We start from the raw sequence: 26917 nt of genomic DNA on the forward strand, positions 1-26917 counted from the left end.
ACCAAAGGTCCAAAGACTACAGAGGACTGTTTTCATTATAACTTTTGACCAAGCTGGCATGTACTGTAAAAACATTGTTATCACAAGGCTTTAACTGCCAACTCTTGTTTAAATCTAGGATTTTGAAAAGTCTCTTTTTTTCCAAAGCCTAGCATTTGAAGAGGATATCACAAAATACACACATATATATCTTCATGAAAATGACAGTTTCTCTACATATACAATAGCTGTAAATCAAAACCAAAATGGTCAGTTTTGCTCATCAGTGGATTGCAAGCTTCTAAAGCCAGTAATTTTGAAAAAGGGTGTATCTTAACAATTTTCTTATTTGTGGAGGAATTGTTTGGTTGATATTGCCTCTGACAACCTGAAGCCTCTAAATACTAGCCTAATATGACAAAATCTCAAACTGGACATCCTAGTTATGCATATTTAAAGTTGGGGTTTGGAATTTCGTTTTGTAGTTCCTGTGAATCTACATTTTTTAAAGTATTTACTTACATTTCTCGTCCATTTCCTGACATCTTAAAACCTCCAAAAGGACACTGAGCAGACACTGCACTATAACAATTAACCCTGGAAGAACAGAAAAATTACTTTTGATAGTGTGAAGAAACTTTTTTCACTTCTGTAAAATCAATGTTTTTTCTGTCAATTATAAGCAGGGTAATAATACTCACGAAGGGTCTTCAAGCAGAGTGACCATCATACCTTTCTCTGATACCCTCAATAAAGCTCCTAACTCGTACATCAGCTCTCAAACAAAACACTAGCCAAAGCTAAGTCTTCTGCAGGTCCACTTCTTATTGATAAACTCATGATAGCTTCGGTATATGTTTAGGAAGTTTTGTTTGATTCTACTCAGTTAAACCATGTTCTGTATTGTATTTGAGAACAAGATACAGTGAGTAAGAAAGGAACTTCAAAGGGGAATTTGTAAGTATGAAGAATTTTGGCAGAATGTGCATCCTGCTTCCTGACTGAGAAGCTCTTTTTGTCTTACAACCTTGTCAAATCAAATATTCTCTATTTACATATTTTATAATCTCTTCTGCCAGTCTGCTGGTTTCAACAGAAGAGATTCTGTTCATAGTTAAGGATTCCTAGACCACCAATCATGTAAGAGCAAAACCCAAAGATTCTACCTCTGTTTGAAACTTCCTTCCGTATAAAGAATAACAACTCCTAAGTCAAAACTGTTAAGTTATTTTTAGAAAGTATCTGGTTTTAGGTCACAGGACCCCGGCAGGAATTTTTGCTCGTTGCAAGTGCTTTCAGATAAAATGTAAATTGGACACAGATTTTGCATTCAAGTAAAACTGGTTGTTCTCCTTCTGATGCATTGAAATAATTGTAGGGAAAAGCAGATCTTTGTCAGTGATAGTGTCTAGACTCTGCTATGCCTCCAAGCTTTCACTCTTATATCTCTTATCCTTTTATTTTCCAGCTCTATGTAGGTTGCCTCTTCTTTTCCATTGCTGGAAATAGTTGGCCTTGTAGCAGTTCTCCCTCAGCTTGTGTTTCCTTCCTTTGTTCAATCACATTTTATCAATTTTTTCCATTACAGATGGATGTTCTGCACAGGCTAATGGCCACAGAACTTCAGATAACTAATTTCTTTACACAATACTGAAAACGATCCCCATAAGTTATGTATTCACAGAATCACAGAATATGCTGAGTTGGAAGGGATCCACAAGGATCATTGAGTTCAACTCCTGGCCCTGCGCAGAACCATCCCCAAGAGTCACACTATGTACCTGAGAGCACTGTCCAAATACTTCTTGAACTTTGGCAGTCTTGGTGTTGTGACCACTTCTCCAGAAAGCCTATTCCAGTGCCCAACCACCCTCTGGATGAAGAACCTTTTTCTAATATGTAACCTAAATCTACTCTGACACAACTTCAGTGTGTTCCCTCAGGTCTGTCACTGGTCACCACAGAGAAGAGATCAGTGCCTGCCCCTCCTCTTCCCCTCATGAGGAAGTTGTAGACTGCAATAAGGTCTCCCCTCAGCCTCCTCTTCTCCAGGCTGCACAGATCAAGTGACCTCAGCCACTCCTCATACGACTTCCCCTCAAGGCCCTTCACCACCTTTACTCCTTTCCTTTGCATGCTCTCTATTAATTTATCCCCAGATCCTGAACGTAAAGAAAGAAGGCACTCTCACTGTATTTTTTTGTTGTTTCCTTTCCTTTTTAGCAAGTCAATTTCCTTTTTTAGACTAAGTTTACAGGCCAATTGTGTGAAGACTTTCAAGACATAAGTATTTAATAGCACATTAAGTAGGGAAAAGTGAGGGGAGGAGATACAGAGAAGGATGACAATGATCCACCTCTACAAAGATGACAAGGAATAAATATAAAAATATACTACCCAAAAAAGTGTGAAAATGTCCTACAATCAGTGCCATTGACACCTGCAGATCTAAAGGAAGAATTTAAAAAAACATGACTTACCATACTGTTCCAGCCTGAAGAGCAGCTGCAAATGTCAATGCTTTATCAATGTCTTTGGTAAAAACTGCTGCTGCTAAACCATACGTAGTATTATTTGCTCTCTTGATTACTTCATCTATAGTTTTAAACTTCATGATTTGTTGAACAGGTCCAAATATCTGTATCAAACACATGTAAGCTTTTAAAGTGGACTAGAATAACTTACTATTTTAAGTAATTTATGTTTATTAAATTTACATCTATTAGATGGTTTTGTTCCTGAATTCATTCAGCCAAGACTGTATATTTCAGAAAAATTTCTAAAAAATACTGTAAATTCACATAAAGATTTTTGAAATATGATGTAAATCAAGATAGCCTATCATAAAATGATTAATAAAACAATAAATAAATAAATTATGAAAACAAATAACAAGGATTAAAAGACTCCCACCATAAAGGTAGCTGACATGGTGTCACACTCTGCTAGATATCTATATTGGTTACCAACAAATGGGGATTTTCTTGGCAAACTAGTTTTAAAGCTGAGAAAGACATGCAATTTTTCTTCACCTAAATTTTCTATTAGACTTTTATCTCTGTAGGTAGCTGCACAATTGGGAATGTACTCCAAGTGGAACAACTAATTCTGCTTTCCATATGGGTGTTAGGTGAGAAAATAGTCCTTCAGGTTCCACTTTCCTACTACCAGCACTCAGTGTTCTCAGCCAGAGGTGCCCATGCCCACCACAATACGCCAAGACTGTGTAGTGTGAGGGGACATTACTACATCCAATTACTTCTATTACAACAGATTGTGAGCTTTCTACCTGACTGAGTTTTAATGTCAGTTTCTAACTAGTGTTGCAATAGTTGATTTACATAGGTCAGAAAACCACTGAACATTCCCCTACTGTAAACTTCAAAACTTGGATATTCTTTAAATTGTCTTGGCTATCTGGGGTTTCATTTTTCCTTACATTTAAAATAATGTGAGAAGCAGTCGTTTTACTGCTGATCAAAGAGAAACTAATAGAGCAGCAAAAAAACCCATAACTCTGTGTGGTTTCTTACCTGACTCCTGGTTGGCAGAAACAATCCAAATTCTGTCTCATAGAGCTCTCTCCTGTTTTACAGCTTTCTCCTTGTCGCAATTAACTCTAGCTGTTGTGGTGTTCATTTTAACTAGGGCTGTTGACTCTTGGTGGATGTAGTAGGTATGTTCATCAGACTGCATCAGCAGTATTGTTGGCTTTGTAAAGCAACAGTTAGGAGTATTTTGAAGGACCTTTTTTTATGAAGTATAATGGACACCAATTGCAGCCCAGTTGCAGCAGTTATTAATCAAGATGAATATAAAAAAACACAGAGAAGAGGTCATGACTGGACTTTGAGGCTGTGTTTACAGAGCTAGCTGATATAGCAGCTCTGCACTCCTAACTCTCTGCTGTTCCTTGCAGACTTTCACTGATGCCCTGGCACTGTCACCTCAGTTGGGTCAGTAAAAGATTCTTCAGTCATGTGTAGACACACTTGTAAACTGATCTAAGTTAAATAACTCCACAGAGGCAAAACTCTGACGTACAGTAATTGCCACCGACAACAGGCATGTGGAAGCACAAATCAACTAGTTTCTCATATTGCAAAATAGCTGCCTGGTACATGTTGTGTCCAAACACTAAATTAAGTGGCTCCCTAGGCAGTGTAAATTGTTCACAAGCTGTGCCTCCACTGTTTGCTTCTCTGTTACTGGTCACTGTGATGCTGGTATGTGACACATAGGCAGTCTGGGCTGATGTTAATAATCCAAACCTCAGCATTTATCTGCTTCCACCCTAAATAGGAGACTTCGTTGGCAGGCCAGTCTCATACTCCTCTCCCTCACCACAACCAAGTTGGTGAAATGGGCATCAGAAACCAACAAAGGCACTTTAAACACCACCAAGATGGAACAACAGACTTATTGAGAGCATTTTTATGTCATTGCTTGACCCTCTAAATGAGTATTTTGTACAGACATTTAAATAGACAACCTTCAGTGAGAGAACAGATGGCTAAAAGTTTATTTACCTCTTCTTTGGCGATGCGCATATCATCAGTAACATTAGAAAAAACTGTGGGCTGGATGAAGTAACCCTTGTCTCCCCATGGACCTCCCCCACATTCCAGTTTGGCTCCTTCTTTTTTCCCGCTCTCGATTAGCTCCAGGATTTTTTTATACTGCTCCTTGTCAATCTAAATGAAAAGATATTTCAGGGATGTAAACAGCACACACACTGATAACAGTTGGTCTTCTAACTCACTAATCTAAACTTAACAACGTTCCAACTTTGTTCAATTACATGTGTTGAAGTGGAACAGGTGGTGAGCACTGCTAATATTCTTGACACTAACTTCTCAAAAATTTGTAGGCTTTTCTCAAATAGACCAATAATCAGAAATTTTGACATAGGAGGATGAGGTTTAGAGGGACAAAATTAATGTGACTTATACTTCTCAGTACTCTTGCCAACCAGAAATGGTTCATCAAATCAAAAATTGCTGGGCTTGACTCTGAAAAAATAATGGAGAGCTTGATCTAGCCAGTAAGACCCTTCTGTCCTGCATCAGGTCTTGTAGATTGGCCATACTGCTTTCCTAAAATATTAGAGGAAGTTAAAAAACAACTATTAAATATAATTTAAATTTAATGTTATTTTTTAATTCATTCTGATTTATTAATGGAATAAAGACAAATACACTTGGCATTTGAGAAACATAGATGACAAACTGTTTATGATATGAAGCCAATCTCTGCCCTTCCATTCACTCAGGCTTACCAACAAATTCAATATATCCCAAGTATATTGCAGTTTAGTTCTATAGTTTGGCAAAATGCAGGGCCTTAGTCTGGAAAAGAAGTTTATGGTGACAGTACAACAAGTGCTTATATTTCTCTAACTCCTTTCAGTTTGCTGTGACAAAATGGATAAAAACAAATAGTGTAAATGGGGACTAGAAACAGATAACACATTGTTTTCTCTCCTCCAAGGTCTCCAAATCCACCAATCACCCTTCAGGCCTGAAGGGAAGTTGTGCACAAGATAACATGTATGTCAAAAAAACCTTAATGATAAAGGTTGTTTGGTAAATGCCTCTAACATTCTCTTTTTCTTTTCTTTCTTTGCTCCATTTTCATGATTCTTTCCTTCATTATTTCAGACTTCAGTCCTTCAAGCACTAGCTCACGAAGATACTGAGATTACTTCCAGAGTGACTCTTGCACAGATTATTCTTCTCTGTGATCATACACATCAGTTAGCAGAGCAGAGTAGGTGTGTATCTTATTCTCTTATTTGTGCAATAAAAATGTTGAGTTTCAGTCTGAGCAACAAGTTTTACTATGGTCTTAGAACACAACAATATTTTCCAAGGTTCTGGGGATTTCTGGACACGTATTAGACTAAACAGCTATTTAAATAAAGCTGTGATAAAAGTTTATAGCTATAAGGATATGGATTTATAAGGAGATGACTTTTAGTTCACTGCACTCTCTTTGTCATTTTACTTTCAAAGAAATGTTTGCCTTACTGGATGCTGAAGACATAAAATTTCTGCTACCCTGGTGGCCACATAAACATCTTGGAGAGAAAACAAGGTTTATATGATACAGCTCATGTTGTCAGTCCTTCCTTTGTTATAATCATCATTATTTTTCTTAATAATGCGTATATAGGATCTTTTGAATTCCAATAGGGCTTTTGACTCTGCTTTGGTGAACAACATGCACAGTGTTACCCAAACTTGCTGTCTAGGGCAGGTGCGGCCCCAGAGGGCCTGTGAACTGGACAACAAGTATGTCTTTTTCTCTATGGCAAGACATCACAGTGAATAGGCTTGATATGGGCTATCAGTTTTTGTTTCTAGGAACAATCAGTCAAAGCACAAGCAATTTGAAGACAAAGAGAGATATTTAACATAATTACCACAAAAGAAACTACACCCAAACCACAATTTTCCATTAAAAGGGGTCATACCAGTTCTAAAAACAGTAACTTTGCTAATCTGTAAAATTGTTAAGTTTCTGCTAAAGTTTGCTAAGAAGAAAAATAAGTCAATAATTGCAAATGATGAGACTAGAGGAGAAAAAAATTTTCTGTTCTTTAAAATATTTTCAGTATTGCTTTTTCACATTTAACCTTCCTTATTTTTTTAGTAGAAGTTTACTTACATTTCTCATTCAAATTGTTAGTATGAATTTCAAACTCAGTAAAGCCACAATAACCTGATAGAAGATCTCTCTTAATTTTATATTAGCTGTACAACAGACACTTGGAATTCACTTGTTTGAACCTTCCTGCCCTTGGCCTTTTAAAATTTATTCAGATGAATCTATTATCTTGTATCAAAACATAGGAAAACATTGTAGGAAAATAAAATAGTATCCTTCCTTAATATTTTTAAATTTCCCAAATCTTGTGTGGCTTGGAATGTGTTTTTTTCCAATTTACTTGGTGTCTTTTATTACATAAAATGACTGTGATAACCAGTGAAGAACACGTTATACTATCAAATGTATGGGAATTGCTTTGTCTCCAACTTTTTCCTTTCTCTAAAACAGTTCTTTTATTCTGTGATAATCAAATGTACACATAATAGCTCTGCCTGCAGTATAAGCTGATATGGAAATAAGATTAGATGAGAACTAATTTAACAATGGTCTGATGTGATCCATTGAATTCACAGCATTGTGATAACTATAGTTATTAATGTTGCATTTTAGCCTTCATTTGATGGGGAAACTACTGGCATAACCTTTTAACAAAAGCAGGAAAAAATAATAAACTGTTGTATTTAAATTGTGTAATATTCTAAAACTGAGAGCAGTTTAATGAAGGTCTAGCACCTTGAAAAAGGAGGAAAGACACTAAAAGTCTTATTTCCTCAAGCTAGTCACTTACAGTGGCACTATTTGAATACGTAATTAGCAACCTCTAACATGACATGGGTGATTGTAATGCACTTTTACAGCTGGTGCATTGGAGGTTTCTCAGAGCACTTATATTTTGTATAATTGTTCTCCTCGCTAATAAAAGGAAGTAGAAAAGAGGAGACCTCACCCTTTGGCTTATGATAGTGTTGTAAACAACAATCTCTCCAGTTTCTTCCTCCTCATTCTCTAGACTATCCACTAGAAAACCATACTTAGCCTTGAAAGTACTGCAACAATAGGTTTATAAGCACATTAAATTGCAATGTTGTGACATAATTATGGTGGAAACATGTAACATTACTTACTTGAGGGCCTTGCTGTACATTAGGCAACAGAGGATTCCCAAGAGTATACTTCTTTGCTCTTTCAATGCTTCGGCGAACAAACTCATCATAAATAGGCTCTTCCACAAAAATTCTAGATCCTGCTATACAGCACTGTCCCTGGTGATAGAACACACCAATATGTGCAAATTCCACCGCGGTGTCCACTGCAAAGAAATGCAGAGTTCATCAGATCATAAACACAAATTGTCACATCATAAACTCTTTAGTAAGCTTTGTCACTGCATCTCATTTCCCTTTTTAGCACTTTTTATTTTTATGATGCTTTAAACCATGTACTTATGTCCGAACTACTCTTATCAAGAGCAGCATGATACACCTAGTTAAACACACGTTAAGCTGTTCTAGGTGAAATGTAGATCCAACGTTATTTGCTGCGTCAGCAGTAGCAACAGGAGTATTTAGCTAGAAATTTAATAAACCTGTATAAATCTACTTTTGGTTCTGCATTCATATTGCATTAGCATGATCATTACATTAAGGTTGGACAGGTTGTCATAGATCCATAGCTATTCAGGAGCCATCAGGTTTTGGTGGCAATCCAACTTAAAACTATGGCATGACCAGAAAACATTAAAAATTACTCAAATAATTAAAATTAAAAATTACTTGAAACAATTTACTGACAGAGAAAAAAAAAAGAGAATTAAATTTGCAATAGTAGTAGTTTATATAATAAAATTGCTACTAACAGTCTGCATCCGCAAATATAATGTTAGGACTTTTTCCTCCAAGTTCCAAGGTAACTCTCTTCAGATTGCTCTTTCCGGCTGCCTCTTTAATCAGTTTGCCAACCTAGAGGGTAGGGAGAGGACAGTTTCATCTCAAAAAGGTTATAATGACCTCAAAAACTTCTCTGACTTCCTCAGAAGTGAAAATCCATCCACAGTTATCTACTATCCCAGCAACAAAATGAAAAATAAATTAAAAAAAAATTGAAGAGTCAGGGTGCAGGTGACTTGTAGCCTATGAATCAGAACTGTTTTCTAGAATAGTTTCCCCCTGTATACATTCATATTGTTGCCTAAAGATCAAGGACAAAAAACTCACAAGGCAAATTTAGTATAGGTAAGATATCGAGCAGGTCTTTAATGAAGGCATTCTGGTGCAAGGAGTACAAAAGTGCTCACACCCATGTCCAGGGGTTCCACAACTTATGGTCTGATCCAAGAACTATCTGCCCCCAGATCCTCCCCAAACCTGCCCCCCTGGCATGCCTCCCCAGAAATTGAGTTGGACATCCTAAGACCCCTTTCTTCCTCATCTTCCTCTTCTTCACAGCACGTACTGTCTTTGGAGCTTCTCCGAGGTTCCAGGGTTGAAGGTTGCTTTGACTGTGATGCTACCTTGTTGTTCAGGCCTGGGGTGCATATGCGCTTAAACAGAATGTGTTTACTATAGTTCTGCCTTGAAAGGAGCCTAAACAAGCCTAAAAAATTTAGAAAATTCTGTATGAAACAGGGGAATAGGGTTTGGTGAGTGTTAACTACTATTCTAAAGGGCGACAGACTACACAGCTACATTAAAATCTACAAAAAGCTAAAAATCCTAAAAATCCTGAGGCATCAATGTGAACTGCTTTTTGGGTTACCACCACTATACTTGCATGTATCTGTAACCTAAAGTAGGCACTGATTTCTGCTCTGCCTGTTGCTCCCATTAGGTTGAAATTTCTCTGTTTTATACATGGAAAAGCCCTCTGATGCACAAAGATGTAGGAAAGAATCTACATTGCCTGTATGGACACTTCCTTGTTCCAATTTCTCCCTTAAAAGAAAAAAGAGGAGGAAATGGATACTGTGAGGTAGAACTGGTGACATAATTTAAGGAACTACTTACTATGAGTAGCCCTGGAAAAACTGTGAAGGAAAAACATGCTTGTAGCTCTTGTGGCTTCGGTCTCTGACTGCCTGTGTATAGCAGACACCAGATAAACTTCCTCCCTCTGTCAACATTCCTGCCATCATTTCTCATTGCTAAATTGCACTGCTAGTAGAGGACTGCCACCAAAATCTACAAATACACCCTTGGGTCCATTTGCCTTTGGAGGGTCATGGGGCACTGGGAGTTGTAGTTGTTACTGTGGGATATTTCTTTTGTGTCTGGGGTTTGGGTTGTTTTCTTTTCCCATTACTTCAGAACTAAAGGTTTCTAAGAGTAAACGTAGCTCTTGCACTCAGTGTGTACTGATCCCTGACAAAAGGGAATGATATTTATCTTTGGAGTCTATATCCAAGAAGTTAAGAGACCAGATGGCAGCTTTTCCATTTAGTATGCAAGCAGACTGACAATATAATGAACTGTATTAAGGATACAGCTATATAATGCCTGCAGTGAGAAATCTTCAATTATATCACTCACAGTTCTTCAGGTTGAAGGTTAGGGAAAATTAACAGTGACCTTTCTTGTAATTATTAAAGTAATACATATCCAAATACTCTTCTAAAACCACCCAGATGATCCTAAGTATCATTGAAATACCAAAAAGCCATCACCTCATCTAAGTGTGTGCAGAACCAGGCATGAGATTTCTTAGGTACCTTCCTACCATCCTATTGTTGTTAAAATTAAAGGGAACAGAGCTTCTTAAAAAAAGGTGCAAACTATGTTATGAAAATGTTCTGTTTTAAGTGCATAAGACTTAAAATAGCCTTGGTATACTAGAACCTAGTTATCTCATTGACTGCCTTTGTTTGAAGGGCTTGCCAGCAACAGCAAATACTGTTTAAATATGTTTAAAGTTAAAAATAACCAACAAATCATTAAACAGAATTTGTTTAACAAACCATCAGTCAAAAAAAAGATGAGAGTTAAAATAATTACATAGAACAAGTTAAGACATTAAATCATTTGTGGGAATCAGAGGGGTACATTTCCTGCTTATATTTTCTTGCATTCATTACAGTACCTCTGTAGAGCCTGTGAAAGCTACTTTATCTATATCCATGTGGTGAGAAACTGCTGCTCCAGCAGTGGGTCCAAAGCCTGGCACGATGTTCACAACTCCAGGTGGAAATCCTGCCTGAATTAGAAGAAAGAACTCTGTAAATTTGGGGAAGGATAATGACTAGAAGAATATGTTTCTGGCAGTTTTACTTCCCGTCTCCAGCCATCTTTTCTCAGCCATACATTTATTCTCAGCCCTACATCCCCAATTGTTTTCATTCTCACAGTATTTATGCCCTTTTAGTTCCTTGTTGGTGCCATTTCCAAAGAAATACTTTTTTTTTTTCTTTTCTCAGTCAGATGTGTAAAGAAAGACTGCTTATTTTCATGTCTGCTTCATTAAAGCTGTTTAAATCAACATGTGTACTTGCTGACTTCTGCACATTGACAAATATGCTAGATGGAATTTAATTAATGATCTGCTGACTAAAATTCTATTAAGAAAAATGATGGAAATACTACTTCAAACTCAATGTCTTTGCTTGTTCCTCTGGATGTAGGTTGAGAGTAGAGTGGGCAACATGACAGTTTACAGCAAAAAAGAGGCAGATCAGCTACCAAGCATGAAAAAGCAGGTCACCTGAGATATGCACACTTCCAATATCCTGCACATTTTTTGTGCAAATAGACTTTTCTTGTTGTTCAAATCTATGATTTCCCTTCAATCCTGTATTAGTTATGTTCCATTCATAAGCAAAATAAGCTACTTTCTTCCAGCAGGTTGCCAGGCAAACTCCAAGGATTTGTGAAGTGTTGCTGGCTTTTTTTGTCAGCAGCTATGGGATCTTAATGGCACTTGCAGAGCCATTAAACATTGAATTAAAATATTAAAAAGATTAATCTCCTGCATTATCACTTAAATAAGTCTCTTTATAGCATTAAACAGGACTTCGATATTTCATGCCAAAGTTTCAATTTTTATTTGGAAAATGGTGAATTTCAGGTGCTGAGTTACAGCTCCTAAAACTTAATGCCCTGTGTTATCAACACAAGAGTGTTACTTTTATTCTACCAATTTTTATTCCTGACAATTTCATGCTCAGATACACTCTGTCCATGTTTGTTATGCTCATTTAATATTCTAGATTAATATTTACCCTGAAATTGATGAGGCAGTGAGGTTCCTTTAATTTGCTTAGCATTGTATTTCATACTTAATTTGTAGAGAAAAGTAAGAAGAGTAATTTTTTATGGAACTAATTCACACTGTGTCTCTTTGAACATTTAATTTCCATGTTTGTTGTAGAAGCTCTTCTCTATATATATTAAAAAGGGAGACTTGTGAGGGCTGTTAAGAACTATAATGAAGATTACCAAAAGTGATAATATTTTTTTTTAATGTGGACACTTGAGAAGTAGAAAGTTAAATTAGACCTTCAGCTATTTTCACAAGTCTAAAGCAGCTATTGAAGTGATGACTGTCAGAGATTTGGCTCCAACTTTGTGTGTATAATCGGATACTGATCACATTTCCACTTATGAGCATTCTTTTCAGGAAATCAGAATATCAGAATAGATAGTTCATTAAACTGATAGGAGAACTGAGTTACTTTCCCTGTAAAGTTACTTTTTTCAGAGACATATACTTTCTGATACTTATTGTTAAAAATTAATAGGGAAGGTGTCTCTAATATATTTTAGTGCAAATCCTTGTCCCCAATATTATCTAATAGCATTTACTATGTGATGCAATAACAGCAGGACTTGGGTCCATCCTGATAGCCATTTAGTTTCTGTGTAATATTAATACATAATCAGTCAATATGCTCTGCTGAATCATTGTTTTGAAACAGATAAGAAAATGTGCCAAGTCATTTCCATTAAAACTCTGCAAGGTTACTGCCCTGGTGATTATTGACATCTGTGCCAACTTTTGAAACATGTTAGATTATATTTGTTGATTTTGTTGGGAAGAAAGCTAAACTATTTAACTACTCTCTTTGGGTGTTTGCTGGCCTGGGCACCATAGTTAACTCTGGAGACATAGAAGAAACTAACACACTCTCGTGTTCAAAAGCACAAAGAGTATTCTCATAGTTTCTGTGTGAAGAGAGTTCACAGGTTTGGCAGCACTCACTAGTCTGATTTTACAGCTCCTTGTTAATAATAAACCCAGGTGGATGAAGACTTTGTTCAATTAAAAAAAAAAAGCTGTACAAACAGGTTCTTCTCTGTGATAACTATACTAATAAAGTCCTTGCCACCCACATCCATGAGTTCTTGCTTCCTTTTGACTTTGAAAGGTACTGTGCTTTTGTAATACAAATATATTTCTGAAAGAATGGAGTTTTCTAAATGGCTGTTGTGGGGTTTTGTATGTGTGTACTAGGTTGAAAGATATGCATACTTTTGCCCTAGATTGTCTTTACTGGTTTACAGTAAGGTAAGTTCCACAGTGCAAGGCTAGGCATGCAATGAAAAGTACTGGCAGAGGCCAGCCCGATTATATTACTTCTGTGGCATTTCAGTTGCAGTATACTCTTACATTTCTGAGAATGGTAAATAACTTTGTTGTTTACGACTTACCTCTTTAATTAAGGCTCCCATGTAAAGGGCAGTGAGTGGAGTTTGTTCTGCTGGTTTGACAACCACAGTGTTTCCACAACAAAGGGCAGGGGCAATCTTCCACATGAACATAACCAATGGGAAGTTCCACTGAAAGACAGATGAGAAAGTGTATCCGATTTCTAATACATCACCAAAATGCCTCAGCTTTTCTTATTATAATAGTGCAAATTGTCAACTCGGTGTTGAACTCTTTGTTGAACTCCTTTCATAATGAAGATATTTTGAAAAAGTAACTGGTAGACCATGTAACACAAAGACTAGTGATTTTTGTATATGTAAGTACAGGGGATCAAACGTACTAGTTAAAAGCTCAAGAAACAGTAAGTGTACTCCCCTAACAACCTTACTGACAGTTGTTGAACTAGTGGTGTAATTGGGAGTTTTGCTATTGTAAATGATCACATCTCTCATTAATTCAGTTTTCTAACGGAGGCAAGGTAATAACAAATAATGCTACCCCGTCCCTCTTCCCTGGAAGTTTCAATGGTGGTTATTGGTTGTGGTCTGTCCAGACAGACTGCAGAGCAGCTGACTGCTTTGGACCCCGTGTTCTGCAGTGCGAGGGATAATGTGATCAGTATAAAAACTCTGCCCCTTTAAACATATTTCTAATAGTTTGGGAAGCATTGAGTCCACAAGCCTCAGCTCATAAGACACCTTTATAAATGGAAAAAAAGGTAGTTAAAAGCTTCCTATTATATCAAAAAGGCTTGGAGGAATATACATGCAACTATTCTTTTTCTCTCTCCTTCTCTCATTTCAGTCTCACCCTATCAGCAAAAAGAGTGGGAGCATAAATAACACAAACTGAGGAATTAGAGGATTTTCTGAATATTCATTATTAAAGTAGGATTGTGTGAGAGAAAGGAAACGGAAATGTTGAGCTATCAGAAGTGGTTTGCAACATTCACATAGTCCTCAAAATTTTGCTTTATGTGGAAACCTCCAACTTGGTGGTTCTTTTTTCAATGAAGAGAAAATTAAGACATACGCAGAAATCCTTGAACATTTTATCAGGGAAGGCAGTGTTTGTGCTAACTGCTGCTTATATTTCCAGTATGTAATTTTATTAAAATGGTCACATCTAGTGTTTATAGTTTTTTATCTTATCTTAACTGAGCTTTTTACTTGAGCGTTTTACTTGAAATGTTTTGTGTCTGACCTACGAGAGAATCTAAACCATCAGTTTCCCAGCTCTCCTAGAGACTGGATCCAAACATATCCCAGCAGTGTTCTCCAAATCAATGTGGTGGTATAAAGGGATAGCAAATCTTCAAGCTCAACTGAAAGACATGAGGAACCTGTGTGGCACTCACATGTTTGAGCAAACCTAATAGACAAGGTGAGTATTTCAGAATCTGTTAAGTTGTCAGGCAGGTCAGGTGAGACTGCTCACAACTACCATGTGCAAAGAGGTGCTTGGATTAGGAGTGTCTAGTGCATGCAACTGTTTTCACAGGCGCCCACTAAAACTGTATAGACCTCACAAATAAATTTAAAAGTAGAGTTCTTCAGGGCTGGCTTTTTTGAATCTTTGCTTAAAATAAGTGACTTCAAAACTGGGAGTTTAGACATGCCAAACATGGCATTATTGGACACATTCTTTGTGTTGTTACTTGTACCACTATGATGGTGAGTCCTAGCTATAATTAAAAATCCATCTGTCTGGAAGCTACATGAAGCAGAACAGATATTTTAGGTCTTAAACAGCTTATTGTTGGTAGGCTGTAAATATTACACTCTCTTACATGTTTGTTTCTAATTCTTTCATTTCCTACAAAACATAATTTCATCTTTCAAACTATTCTGTCAATCTTTTGAGATTTATTTTCCCTTGATATACAGGGAGGAGGGAGACAAGGTCAAACCAGGCTGACTCATCAAAAATTGTGTTGCAGAATTTGAGTACTCAGGATAGCCTTTATCTTTCAGGATCTGAAAATTTCTGGTTAGTAATTTTTCACAAATGCACTTGCATAGACAAAATTTCAAAAGCATTTCCACTTGTAACAAGGAATATTTGTGTTATACATAAATAGTTGCAACTTACAGGAATAATTTGGCCACACACACCAATAGGTTCATGTCTTGTAAATGTAAAAAAGTTTCCATCTATGGGACAAAGAAATAATTAGACATGCAGACAAAGCATTTGTAAGAGATAGTTAAATCAGAAGGATGATAAAGTTGGATACAAAACTTAGCTGGATACAATTTTACTTATAAATGATATTTTCAAAATTTTAACTATGAAAAGATCCATAAAGCACATCTGGATTCAATGCCTACTTTCTTCGTCCAAAGTTTTTTTTGCCAGTCTGACTGACTTTTTGCAGTGATAACCCTGCTTCTCAATGTAGTATGCAGAGCACACCAATGAGCATTCTTAATTTCTTTTTTCTTTTATCGCCTTTTTTTGTTTCAGAAAGTGCTCTTTTAAATCCTAGGTACATATCAGACATTTTTTAATATCAGGTCTCAGCTTAAATCAAATCCATTAAGTATAAAGTTCTCTTTGATTCAAACAAACATGTGCTCCGTTAAGCCCAGTATAGAGATCTACGTGATGCAAAAAAAGTTGGAAGTATTTATCACTCCAGTTTTCCTTAATTCCTTCTTTATTGCCATTCTTTGCTTTGTCCTTCTGAGAAAAGGTGGCTTGAAAGACAATGTTTTCACAGAGCTACATAATGGGAAAGGGAATAGAGTGAAATTTTAGCAAAATACTCTTTCCTTCTTCCTATCTCTTAGTACTTACTCTTCCTAGTACATTATCCAATAACTGAAACAAATATTACTTCTTTGTGCTAATTTTAGCTTTAATAAGCAAATACCTGGTTTTCACTACTGTAGTCTTGCATAAACCATACATTTCTATGCAAAAGTACACTACAGGTTTCTGAGATATACATACAGGTTAAATTTATTGGTCAATAAACAGTACTGGTTAGTAGTGTATAGAACAAGAAATAAATGTGAAGAACTGTACTAAATGTTTAAACTGAAAACTGTGATAAATCTTTAATAACCTATACTAAAAACTATCTAAAACATTTTCCATTTGAGATATTTTCTGTGTAGCACAACTTTTAAATAAGTCAGTTATTTACAGCTCTCATTGGCTTCAGTTCTGTACTTTTGTTATCTCAAAAATACTCACCCATTGGAACAGTACGCCCATGGATTTTATCAGCCCAGCCTGCGCAGTAGCGTAATGATTTGATACAGGCACCTAAGTCCATTAGGTAGGCAGTGGAAAAGAGTTTCCCACCGTTAATGGCTTCCATTGTCTGCAATTAAAAAGTTAATATCAAATACTGATAATGGTTCTTATGCTTGCACTTTGTCATTTAGCTTTTGGTAGTTCAGGTTGAGGATTTTTGTCTTTAGTACAAACATTTAGATTAATTCCCCTCTGAAGGACACAGTATTTGAAAAACTTAAGATAGCAATTTACAAGCGAGAAATGTTCATGATGGTTTATTTCTCTGGAGCTATGCAGGTAGCATTATCACGGCAAATTTGTAATGTTAAGATGAACTGAAAAAACAATAACATTTCTCCCATCTGAATCAGTTACACTGTTCTAGTTTATATTAAATATTCTGCAAGCATAGGTCAAGAGATCAGGTAGGACTCTGTGCAAGTAACTGATGCAAATAAAATGAGTGGTCTTCCTTGTATATCAGCAAGAAGACTCAAATCATGGCATATAATACCATAACATACATATATATATATATATATATGTATATGTATATATATATATGTATATGTATATATATATATGTATATATATATATATATATATGACATGGCTTATAACCCTAATGCCTGGAGTGTTTGATGAGCAAAAGAAATGTCTGAGTCAATTAGAACTCCTAACAGAAAAAATAACTATGAAAAATAAATATTTACACAGAGGAGACTCTCTTTTATTGGCTAACTACCAACTGAGTGATCTAACTCATCTTATTTGAAGTTAAACCTGATTCTCCATGCCAGGCAGATATAAACTTTTACAATAATGATCAGTAAATATTCATTCAACGTCTATAACTCTTCAGCGGACCAGTTCTGCTCCACCCACAGAAACACCAGCACTAAATACGATTGATTTTCAGCCAAATCCAAGAAGTGTGGTTTGGATTATTGCCATTTCCATACCCCTAATTATTGGGACATCTAGTTAAAGACCACATGCAGTTCTTAAATAGTGTCAACATCTTTTTGACACCCCTAGTTTTCCAAAACAGAGACACTGAGGACCTCCAGCTTTTTTAACAAATCTGTTATAACATTCAGTAGCAAAAACCCAGACTATGGTTTAAAGATCTAATCAGGTCTTAGAAATACATTTTTTTTTTCTAAATTTGTTGGGATTCTTTAGCATTTCAGGTTGGATCTACAGACTGATCCTTTAAGAACAGTTGTTCAACAATAGTGCCCCAGTGAAGTCTACAGTTTTAGTTGACTGGACACTTTTCAGATATCATACTTGGGAAGAGAACAGAACAAACAGAGAAGACAGCAATTTTCGATGGCTTTCTGCAACAAGGAACTGATTAAATGAGATATGCCCTTGCCGTTCCAGGCAATATGTCTGGCGCTGTTTTGTTCTGTTTGGAAATGGGAGAAAATTATTCCCTGTCCTCAAACTTATGAATCTTCTAGCTTTCAACTTCACAAAGGACTGAAACATAAGAAACACAATTCTCAGTGGCTTTTTCAGTCCCCTGCTTTGACTTCTTGTTCCATTCACCTGCCTGCAGGGCTGTTGAGCCTCTGAAACATGTTATCATTAAACAAAGCAGTAAAACAGAGTAATTTCAGCCTGGTCAGATGCATGAACACAGGACAATACCTCTGCAATGCGCTTTTGGGATCTATTTTGATCTCTAGTGTACTCTAGGGCTAGAGATATAGTGATCTCTAGGGTTATTTGTTATTCTGTAGTACTAGTTTTGCAGGTAGGATAAGCTGTGAGTGGAGAAAATCTCCCTTCACTTTGATGAAATCTGGAAAGCAGTTCATTCAAACATACCTTATCTAAAAGGGGAAATGAGTCAGTAAGATGTAAGAAATATAAACAAAGTCAGTAAATTAGAAACTAGGGAGGGACCTCAGAGAAAAGCAATACTTTCATTTCATGAAAATGGCAAATGGGAAAAAAAACTAACTCAATGTTTTTTCCTGTAGAAAAAAAAATTATTATATCTTCATCCTCTTTGAATTTATAATGCCCTAGGCGCTACAATAAAGAAACAAATGCCAGCTTATTCAATATTTAATTGGCAAGGGGATGTACTTTCCTATTAAAAATGTACCTCTGCTATAATTTTGTCTCTCTTATCTCAAATAAATCTAGCATTGTAAAAGACGTAAGTTCCAGCCACCTGAGATTTCTCCTGAGTAACTATAGTACAGTCATAAGGACATATAATGGGCAATAGATGCTTTGTAGTTTTATGTATTTGAAGGTTTAAATTTTATGAGCTTATCAACAGTATGGTTTATGGCTAATGGCTAAATACTTCAAGCTGTAGCTGGATCAGTCTGAGTGATGATACTTCTCTTTAAATTTTTTTACACCATTGACAGAAAACCAGTATTCATCTTCAGTGCAAACAATAATCCTGCCTAAATTTTAATTTCAGAATGTTCTTGAAATAGCATCATATGTGGGACGTAAAACAAGGGGAGGGATGCATTTCTATTTTACATGTTATTTCTTGACTTAGTTCACTATCTGTAGGTGGAGGTGTTACAACTTAAGTGTTTGCTGTTAGGTGTAGTAAAATAGCCAATACATAGTACTTGGTGAAGACAGGACATCATTCCCTACCCCTCATGTTCTTCTTCCCTTTAAATAATTCATTGATGCCTTTGGTTTTGATTAAGCTTTGTCACTTATTACCAGTTTCAAACTGGAGTTAATGAAGGACCAGTGATTATGAAATATATAGCCACAAAATTCAAAATTTCTCCCAGTTCTGACTTGTATCATCTATAAACACTGAGCCAGGCTTTTTGTTTAGGCTTTGATTCAGGCTTTGATTTGTGTTTGGGCCTCTGTTCTGACTTTGGTGTAGAAAAATGTTAACCATGTGATCTATGTTAGTATGTCCTTAAGAATCAGCAATTCAAATTACCGTGATTGTAGGTAGTTTAAGTATCACTTTAAAGTGATCAAATACTCAAGTACATTTTGGATTTGGGATGTTAATAGGTCAGAGTACAACACAGATTACTGTGGTCATTTTGCTGTAGAGATGAAAAACAAGTATTAAGAAAGCGTGACTTTCCAAAAGGTAGGCACGTTACACTTCCTTGTATCTTTCTTTAAATCGGGACTTTTGTCCCATTTTTTTTGCTCACATATCATACTCACAGCTAAAATCAGCCGATCTCTTTCAACTAAGTCAGCCAGTTTATTCAAGAGCCTTCCTCGCTCCGAAGCATCCATTGTGCGCCAGGGTGACCCAAGCTCAAAAGCCTTTCTAGCTGCTTTAACTGCCTCGTCTACATCCTCCTGTGGGGAAAAAAGAGAAACTTTTTAAATCAGTAATTGATTCTGTCATCAGTCTTTTTGGTTGTTACTTATGTGAAGTTTAACTTGAAATGTAACTTAAATTTTAAATAAGAGAAACCAAGACCAATCTAATCAAAATTGGTACAGTAATTTTAAATGCATGGGTTATTTTTTTTTTCAAACACTTCTGTTGCTATCTCAGCAATGTGAAATTGTATGAGAAACAGGTGGTCGGTTCTCAAAGCTTCTAAAATAAAAGCATATTGAGGAACTCTATTTTTAAAGTTTATTTTTTTCAAGCCCTCTTCATACAACAAAAAATTACACTGATGATACAATTTATTCTCTTTTATTTACAAAGAGATGCCCAAATCTGCAAGTTAAATGTTTAATTATTTATCATCTAAAACTATTTTGTGATGTAGTGAAGACCAGGTTAGAAAAATCTGTGCTTTAGGATGTTTCATAAAATGAACACAAATTTATTATTGAGGAAGACAAATTAATAAATTTATTTTGTGAAGATTTAAGAAAAATCTATGTTTAAAATTATTTTGAAAATTAAAAAAGCACCCAGTTTAAAATGCTAAGCTTAAATATTTTGAAATCTAAACATTGTCTTTGAATATGTCAGCTAGTTTGTCAGTCCATTAATAGTCCATTTTTATAGCATATTTTGTTATTTATCATTTGGCTTTCACTGTAGAAGGAAAATCTATGATGAATTATATGTAACTATTCTGTGCAAATGGTGTTCCAGCATTCAAAAAACCCCCCAAAATTAAAAATCTCTTGTGAGAAGCTTTTAGTACTTGGAATTCTCCTATATTTCATAATTCTTGTAAAACTTTACCCAGGAAAACAATTACATAAAAAGCAGATTTATTCTAGATTTTTTTTGTTAGAAATGAAAAAAAAAAGAAGTTTCTGTTTGTGTCACATTTCCCTGAGAAATTTGTGTGCAATGTTTGAAGGATTTCTTTCAAACTTTTTTGTGCTGCTGTTTGCTAATCAGTGCTTTCTTCTCCAGGGAAAGCACTATCAAGGTTGACTAAGTCAGCAAAGTCAACTGAGTTAACACCAAAATCATTAGTTTTAAACATGAACCAGATCTTAAATCTTTAACTGATGTTGATAGCCAGGAACACATTTTTAAAAGCTGTGAGTGAGGTGGGTTAGTGGCTTAGAAAGCTCAACACAGACCTGTTAAGCAGGAGGCCCACAGAACTTCCCAATTTTTTTTCCAGGAAATTCAGGAAAAGGTAGTAAGGAACTATACAAATAGCATAGCCATTACTATAGGATCATACTGACCAGTCACCTACATCAGGTAGCTGAAATCTACCAGTTTAAGAAGAATTGCTTTTCTTCAGAATCTTCAGAATGTTGTCAAATACATCGTCACTATCTGTGAACCCTGTCATAAATATTCTATAGCTTTGCAATATGACTTGAGGGGTTATGGCTTAGCCTTTACTGGAAAAGGACAAGGGGGAGACAAAAGTCATACTAGTACAAATGATGTAAATTAAAACTACAGTACCATGTGTTCTTTCTACTAGAAGTGCAGAAATAATTAAAACCAAGAGAAATAAGATAAAGGTTTTAAAGGGCCATGAATGAAAAGTAATAAAAAAATTATTGTTCTTCATCAGTATGAAATTTATTTCGGGTACATAAATCTACACTTATGAGTATAAAGACTCTTTTCTGGGCCAGTTTAGACTTTTTTACATTTAGTTTATGTACATTTACTTTACGTACACTGACCATTTGTTGAACTGTTTTATTATTACTAGGGGCCTCTAGGATTAGGAATGTAGCTTGAAAGAACAATCAAACTGAAAGGGAACAGTTCTCACCCACATATATTTGTCTGTGCTTTTTAATCTCCTCTTGTTTCTTGAAAAATACTACTACAAGGAATGGGACAGTCTTTTGTCAACCCTGTTTTATGCACAAATTAAATGCCTAAAATCTTTTGACTCATTATTTGCAGTCTAGGCTCTAACATATTAGGTTCATAATGGTTGTGTAATTTACTAGATTTGTACAATTCACTTGGCAATTTAGTTAATAGCAGTTGTCATTACACATTAGTTTGCAAAATTATTGAAGAGAAAGAAAACCTGATTGTCGAATAGTATTATCTCTTTATTTAATGAGTTGCTGGAGTGCTGGTAAGGAAAGAAAGAAAGAAATTTTGTGTGGTAACTGAACAGATGCAAGTCATGAGTAATTTAATTTGAGGATGATCAAATATCACTGTTTCAGCACTAGATATAGGTAAATGGGACTAAACAAAAGCAAAGCCTTTGAAAAAAACTCCTGGTTAGATATATGAAATAATTAAAAACATACTTTCTCATGTTTTTCTAAAAAAAATTTAAAATGTGTCTTCATTATGACCTTCTTAGAAGTTTGTGGTCACTATTGCTCATGTGCTAGACAGCCTTAGAGACAAAGTTTATTAGGAGATTCATGGTGAAATTATGGACCAGAGTAACTAAGATTTAATGAATTGATTTAATGAATGATTCTGAATGTATTTCTCAAAAGAGAATTTCATTTCAGACTGAATCTTTGTGCAGTAAATTAAAGTATTCTGAAAGAGCCCATGCTTACTATATTGGTAATAAATTTTTGATGAGCTTATAACATGCATAAGCAGCTTATAAATGTTACAGTATCTCCTGGATAGAAAGGTGTTTAATGAATATTTTACTGCTAAGCTTAAAAAAATGCTTGTATACAAAATATTCTAGGTATGCATATTTCTTTACTTAAATAACATCATTTTGTGAGAAATGTGAAAAAATTTCCTCATTTTTGGATATAAAAAACTGAGCTTGAGGGGAAAAGTGTAAAAAATGAAATAAATAAATAAATGAATAAATAAATAAATAAATAAATAAAATTAAATAAACCAAATCAGTAATTATAAAAACAATTTCATTTTCACTTCTCATACTTGCTTCCTCAGAGTTTATAGAAAAAATTGGTCATCACTTTTAAAACTGTTCAGCAACATTGCCTGTCCTATTTAAATAACTACCCTTCCCCCAACTTGATAACTTACATATAACTATATAGTAGCACTAGTTAAATCCTTTTCATGAGAAAAGCACATAATATAACAAAATACAGATCTTAGCACTTAGGTTTTCAATATATTTTTGATTACATGGCATCTATCTGTAATTTTCCACTAGGGAATCTCATAAATACATACAAAAAATGTTTGTAGGCAGTTTTCAACAAGTTTTTTAGTCCTCTGTTTAAATTCATTGATTCAACATGTTTTAAGTAGATCATTTTTGGTAGAATTAGTGACTACTTCATAGGCCACATTCAACTTCAGTGTTTTTTAGGACCACGTTCCCATATATTTTTCCAAATAAAATATTTGAAGGGGCAATACTGAGAAGACATATTCATAAAAATGCTGATGGTAATAATAATCTTCACAGTGTCTGTGTGGGAAATTATAAATATTTGCCCTCTTCATATTATCTATAATAAAAAGTTTTATATAAGTGTGTAATGAACAGGTTACATTACTGACTAAGAAAGAGCATGAAAAAATAACAAAACCTCCCAATTTAGTTTTTAGCTGTCACTGATCACAGATAAGAAAAAGAATTTATAATATTAGTAAGAAAAACCCAGCAAAAAATATTTCTTTAGAACTTTTCTTATATGAGCGAGATCCTAAAGTAAATCAGTTTTTCACTGTCTCTTTACAAAAAATACTGTGGCTTAATAAAAAAAAAATAAAGATAAGAATTATTTTGCAGAAGAAGTGTACAGAATGAAGTAGGTACATGCCTAAGGTGGTTACATCACAGAGATGGCTGCTTGCCTTACTGCTTTTAAGATGAAGAAGTAAACTTAAAGTTAGAATTAAGAGCAAGAAAGAAAACTCTACCTTGTCACCTTCTTCAACCTCACAGATTTTCTCTTCATTTGCAGGGTTAAAGACTGCAAATTTTTTACCACTGATCGAATCATGCCACTCATTGTTTATAAATATCTGCAGGGGAAGAAAGAGTGCAACAATATTAGTAACACATATATAACTGCTTGTCATCTGCTTTGGTGAATAAACCTATCTTTCATACTTGAGAGCTACCTGATTGATAGATACCTGAATTAAAATTGGAATAGACGTTTCTAAATTATTCTGAAGAGATAAGTAATCACGTTAGCATAACAGGGATCAGCCTTTTAAAATTGCCTTCTTTTGATGAGGCAAACTTTCTCTACATTATATTTTTACTTTGTTTCATATCATAAAAATATGCTGTTACAAAGGGATCCTTCCCTTCTCAAACTGAAATCTGTGATGTGTGAGGGAGGTACCTCCCTAAACGACCTACCTAGAACTACCTGGGTTTCCTGTGCTCACAGGGTTGGTAAGGATGGAGGGCCTTCTTGTTACACAGCCTGACAGAAGTAGACCCAATCCTTGGGTTTAGTGAGTATAATACCTTAAATTAGAAGTATCTTGGAGAGCACTGTTGTATTTAGGTTTACTTTGATTTTTCTTCACTCTCTCGTGCCAAAGAAAATAAAATCCCAACCAAGACTAAACCAAACCAAATCAAAAGCCCCAAATAAGCAAAACCAACAGCATAGTTTTCTGAAATTCAAGTTGAGACTGAAAAACCCTCTCCATAGTCAATTGAATGAATCACAGAATCACAGAATGAATAAGGCTGGAAGGAACCACAGTGGAACCATATGGTCCAACATCTCAGGTCAGGCAGGATTGTCCTAGAGCACACTCCACAGAATTGCATCCAGATGGTTGTGGGTGCTTAGGACATGTGTAAGGATCTCTGGGTGAAATCCAAGGTACTTATCTCTGCTCACAAATGCAAAATAGAACCTAGGTCTTACATGTGGATGCACGAGATCTGTACAACTCTAGAGCCTGCCATGTGTGAGGCACTGTTGGTAAATTGTTGGAGGGGGTTAAATTTTCTTACTGTAGGTTAGCCTCAAAACAGGCTAAGAAAGGAAAGGCTTTTTGGGAAGACCTGATAAATGCACAGCTGTTGAAAAGAGGAGACTATGTTGGTAAGAACTGTTATGTAGGTTGCTCTTTGAAGTGAACATGATAAGGTATGCAGTCTGATGTTAACAGTACCTGTCCTTCTCTGCCTGACCATCTCTGTGATGTCTGGGTCAGTGATAAAGTGGGGTCTCCACACCGAGATGCCTTCCCAATGCTTGAGCCCACCTTCCTGGTGCTGGTGGGCTGGTGCTCTCCCTTCTCACTCTCTCCCAACGCCCTTGTGTTGCTGGCATGCATGTAAGGTCTTGCGCATACTCATCATTGAGACCCTGTCAGACTCTGACTGACAGTACCAAGTATTTTGAGCTCAAACTGTGCCTCTCTTTATGGTTAAGGTGTCTTGCCTCACCTTTAGTCACTGGAGCTTAGCCATTGACACCAGCTAGCAGAAAATATATTATTCCTGTTTCCTCTCCATTAGGATAAAGGACCTAGCAGTGCTGCTTAGAGTAGCAGGAAAATTGAAATAGAAAACCAGAAAATACTTTGGGGTAGACAAAGTCAAGACACCAGAACTACAGGATAAATACTTCCTGTCACACAGACCTGGGGACTAAACCCTTCCACTACAACCACATATGTTATGAAAATGTGTCTGATTTCAGGAAATAGATTTTTTTGCATAGTGTTCAAATTGCCTACTCTGACTGAGTGGTAGTCAATAATTAGGGAATATTTTGTGAATAATGATCAAGATCAATAAAATACTGTATTTGAATAAATGAATATGGCAACAATTTGCCATTTAATATATTTAATTTAATATATTCCTGTATGTTTCAGATTGGCTCTATGTGGGCACCTTATACAGGCTGTCATTGTAATGTCTGACCATCAGGACTGACCAGCAGACTCCTGATTTAACAAAAGCTATCAATCCCTGGAAAGTCCCTGGAGATTTCAGACAAGTGATGAAGCTGGTTATAAGATTATCCACACGAAATTCTGACTGTGGTGAAAGGAGAAAGACAGCAGTTAAATGGTTAAATGTGCAACAGCCCCCTCTCCCCCCCATCTAGACATATTGCCAAGAAAAGAGACAAAGTAAAAGGTAAATATTAACATAACACTGCTATGATGTTACAGTATGCTAAATTCATATCTGTCCATGAAAGGAATAATAGCAAAACATACCATTTTTGGAAATTTTTTAAGTGTTTGTTTAAATACTACATTTATTGCACCAACCAATATTGCCCGTAGTATTAGTTTAGAATATATCTCTTATTGATGTTTCTAATACTGTTTCTGTTTAAAACATAACTTCGCTATATTAAATATATATACAACATTGTAACAGGGCTGTATAAATCAAACTATCCAGATGTCTTTCATAAGCTAGATAGCAGCCTTGGAAATGCAGGTATGAAAGAAAAGAGAAGGAAAAAGTCAAAACTCTACAAGTAAGGTGTATTAATACATTGCAGGCAGCTGTACATGTAAATGTGCATTCAGCCACGCTCATTAAATGCTGTGGAGTATTTGCTACAAACCAAAAGGATATGGATCTCTAAATCAAGGCAACATCAAAGTACCTGCAGACAGCAGCCTCTAACAACAACCTTGACTGAGAAAAATTATGTTTGGGATCATCTTGCAATAGTTTACAGTGTTTTGTCAGTCAATCAGAACTCCACTGACATCTAGGGTAACATAAATGCAACCCTTCTGTGGCAAGCGCTGTGCAGGGCTTTGTCTGTGATGACTGACTATGGCCCATGAGGTCTAGGAGTACAATTTTGTTTTGCAAGGATTTAGAAACGTCGTTGCAGGTATTTTGTAAATGTTACTTCACTGGAATTTTAGGAGAGAAGATGTATTTTTATTTCAACTACTCAAAGTATTAATGACTTTCAAGTTTCTTTGCAGTAGAATTGGAAATACACATTTCCTGTAAATGAGACTGTACACTTAGTGTTTCAAATAGAGCCTGTCAACAGGCAGTCGAACCCCTCTGACTGTCTTTATTTCACAATGACAGAGTGCTGTAAAATCTTGTTTCTCTGAAATGATTGGTTTCAGCTCAAATGATCTAAC

The 26917-nt window shown here is 35.7% G+C and overlaps 2 protein-coding genes across 3 annotated transcripts in view; one reads left to right on the forward strand and one right to left on the reverse strand.

Moving 5' to 3' along the window:
• ANXA1 (annexin A1) overlaps positions 1-26917 on the forward strand; it is a 360547-nt gene that overhangs the window by 220512 nt on the left and 113118 nt on the right. The gene's annotated exons all lie outside the window — the stretch shown is intronic.
• The window catches only part of ALDH1A1 (aldehyde dehydrogenase 1 family member A1), a 50270-nt gene that overhangs the window by 2276 nt on the left and 21077 nt on the right, over positions 1-26917 (reverse strand). Inside the window, exons 4-14 of the mRNA XM_051789388.1 lie at positions 23729-23833; positions 19660-19800; positions 16429-16558; positions 15319-15380; positions 13227-13355; positions 10663-10776; positions 8447-8549; positions 7716-7900; positions 4509-4673; positions 2460-2617; positions 502-576 (exon numbers count right to left, since the gene is read on the reverse strand). Coding sequence (XP_051645348.1) covers positions 502-576; positions 2460-2617; positions 4509-4673; positions 7716-7900; positions 8447-8549; positions 10663-10776; positions 13227-13355; positions 15319-15380; positions 16429-16558; positions 19660-19800; positions 23729-23833 — 1367 coding nt within the window. The remainder of the gene's footprint in view (positions 1-501; positions 577-2459; positions 2618-4508; positions 4674-7715; positions 7901-8446; positions 8550-10662; positions 10777-13226; positions 13356-15318; positions 15381-16428; positions 16559-19659; positions 19801-23728; positions 23834-26917) is intronic.

This window comes from Manacus candei, unplaced genomic scaffold (assembly GCF_025592945.1).
Source record: "Manacus candei isolate 608988 ecotype Guabito, Panama unplaced genomic scaffold, ASM2559294v1 h1tg000027l, whole genome shotgun sequence".
Lineage (NCBI taxonomy): Eukaryota > Metazoa > Chordata > Aves > Passeriformes > Pipridae > Manacus > Manacus candei.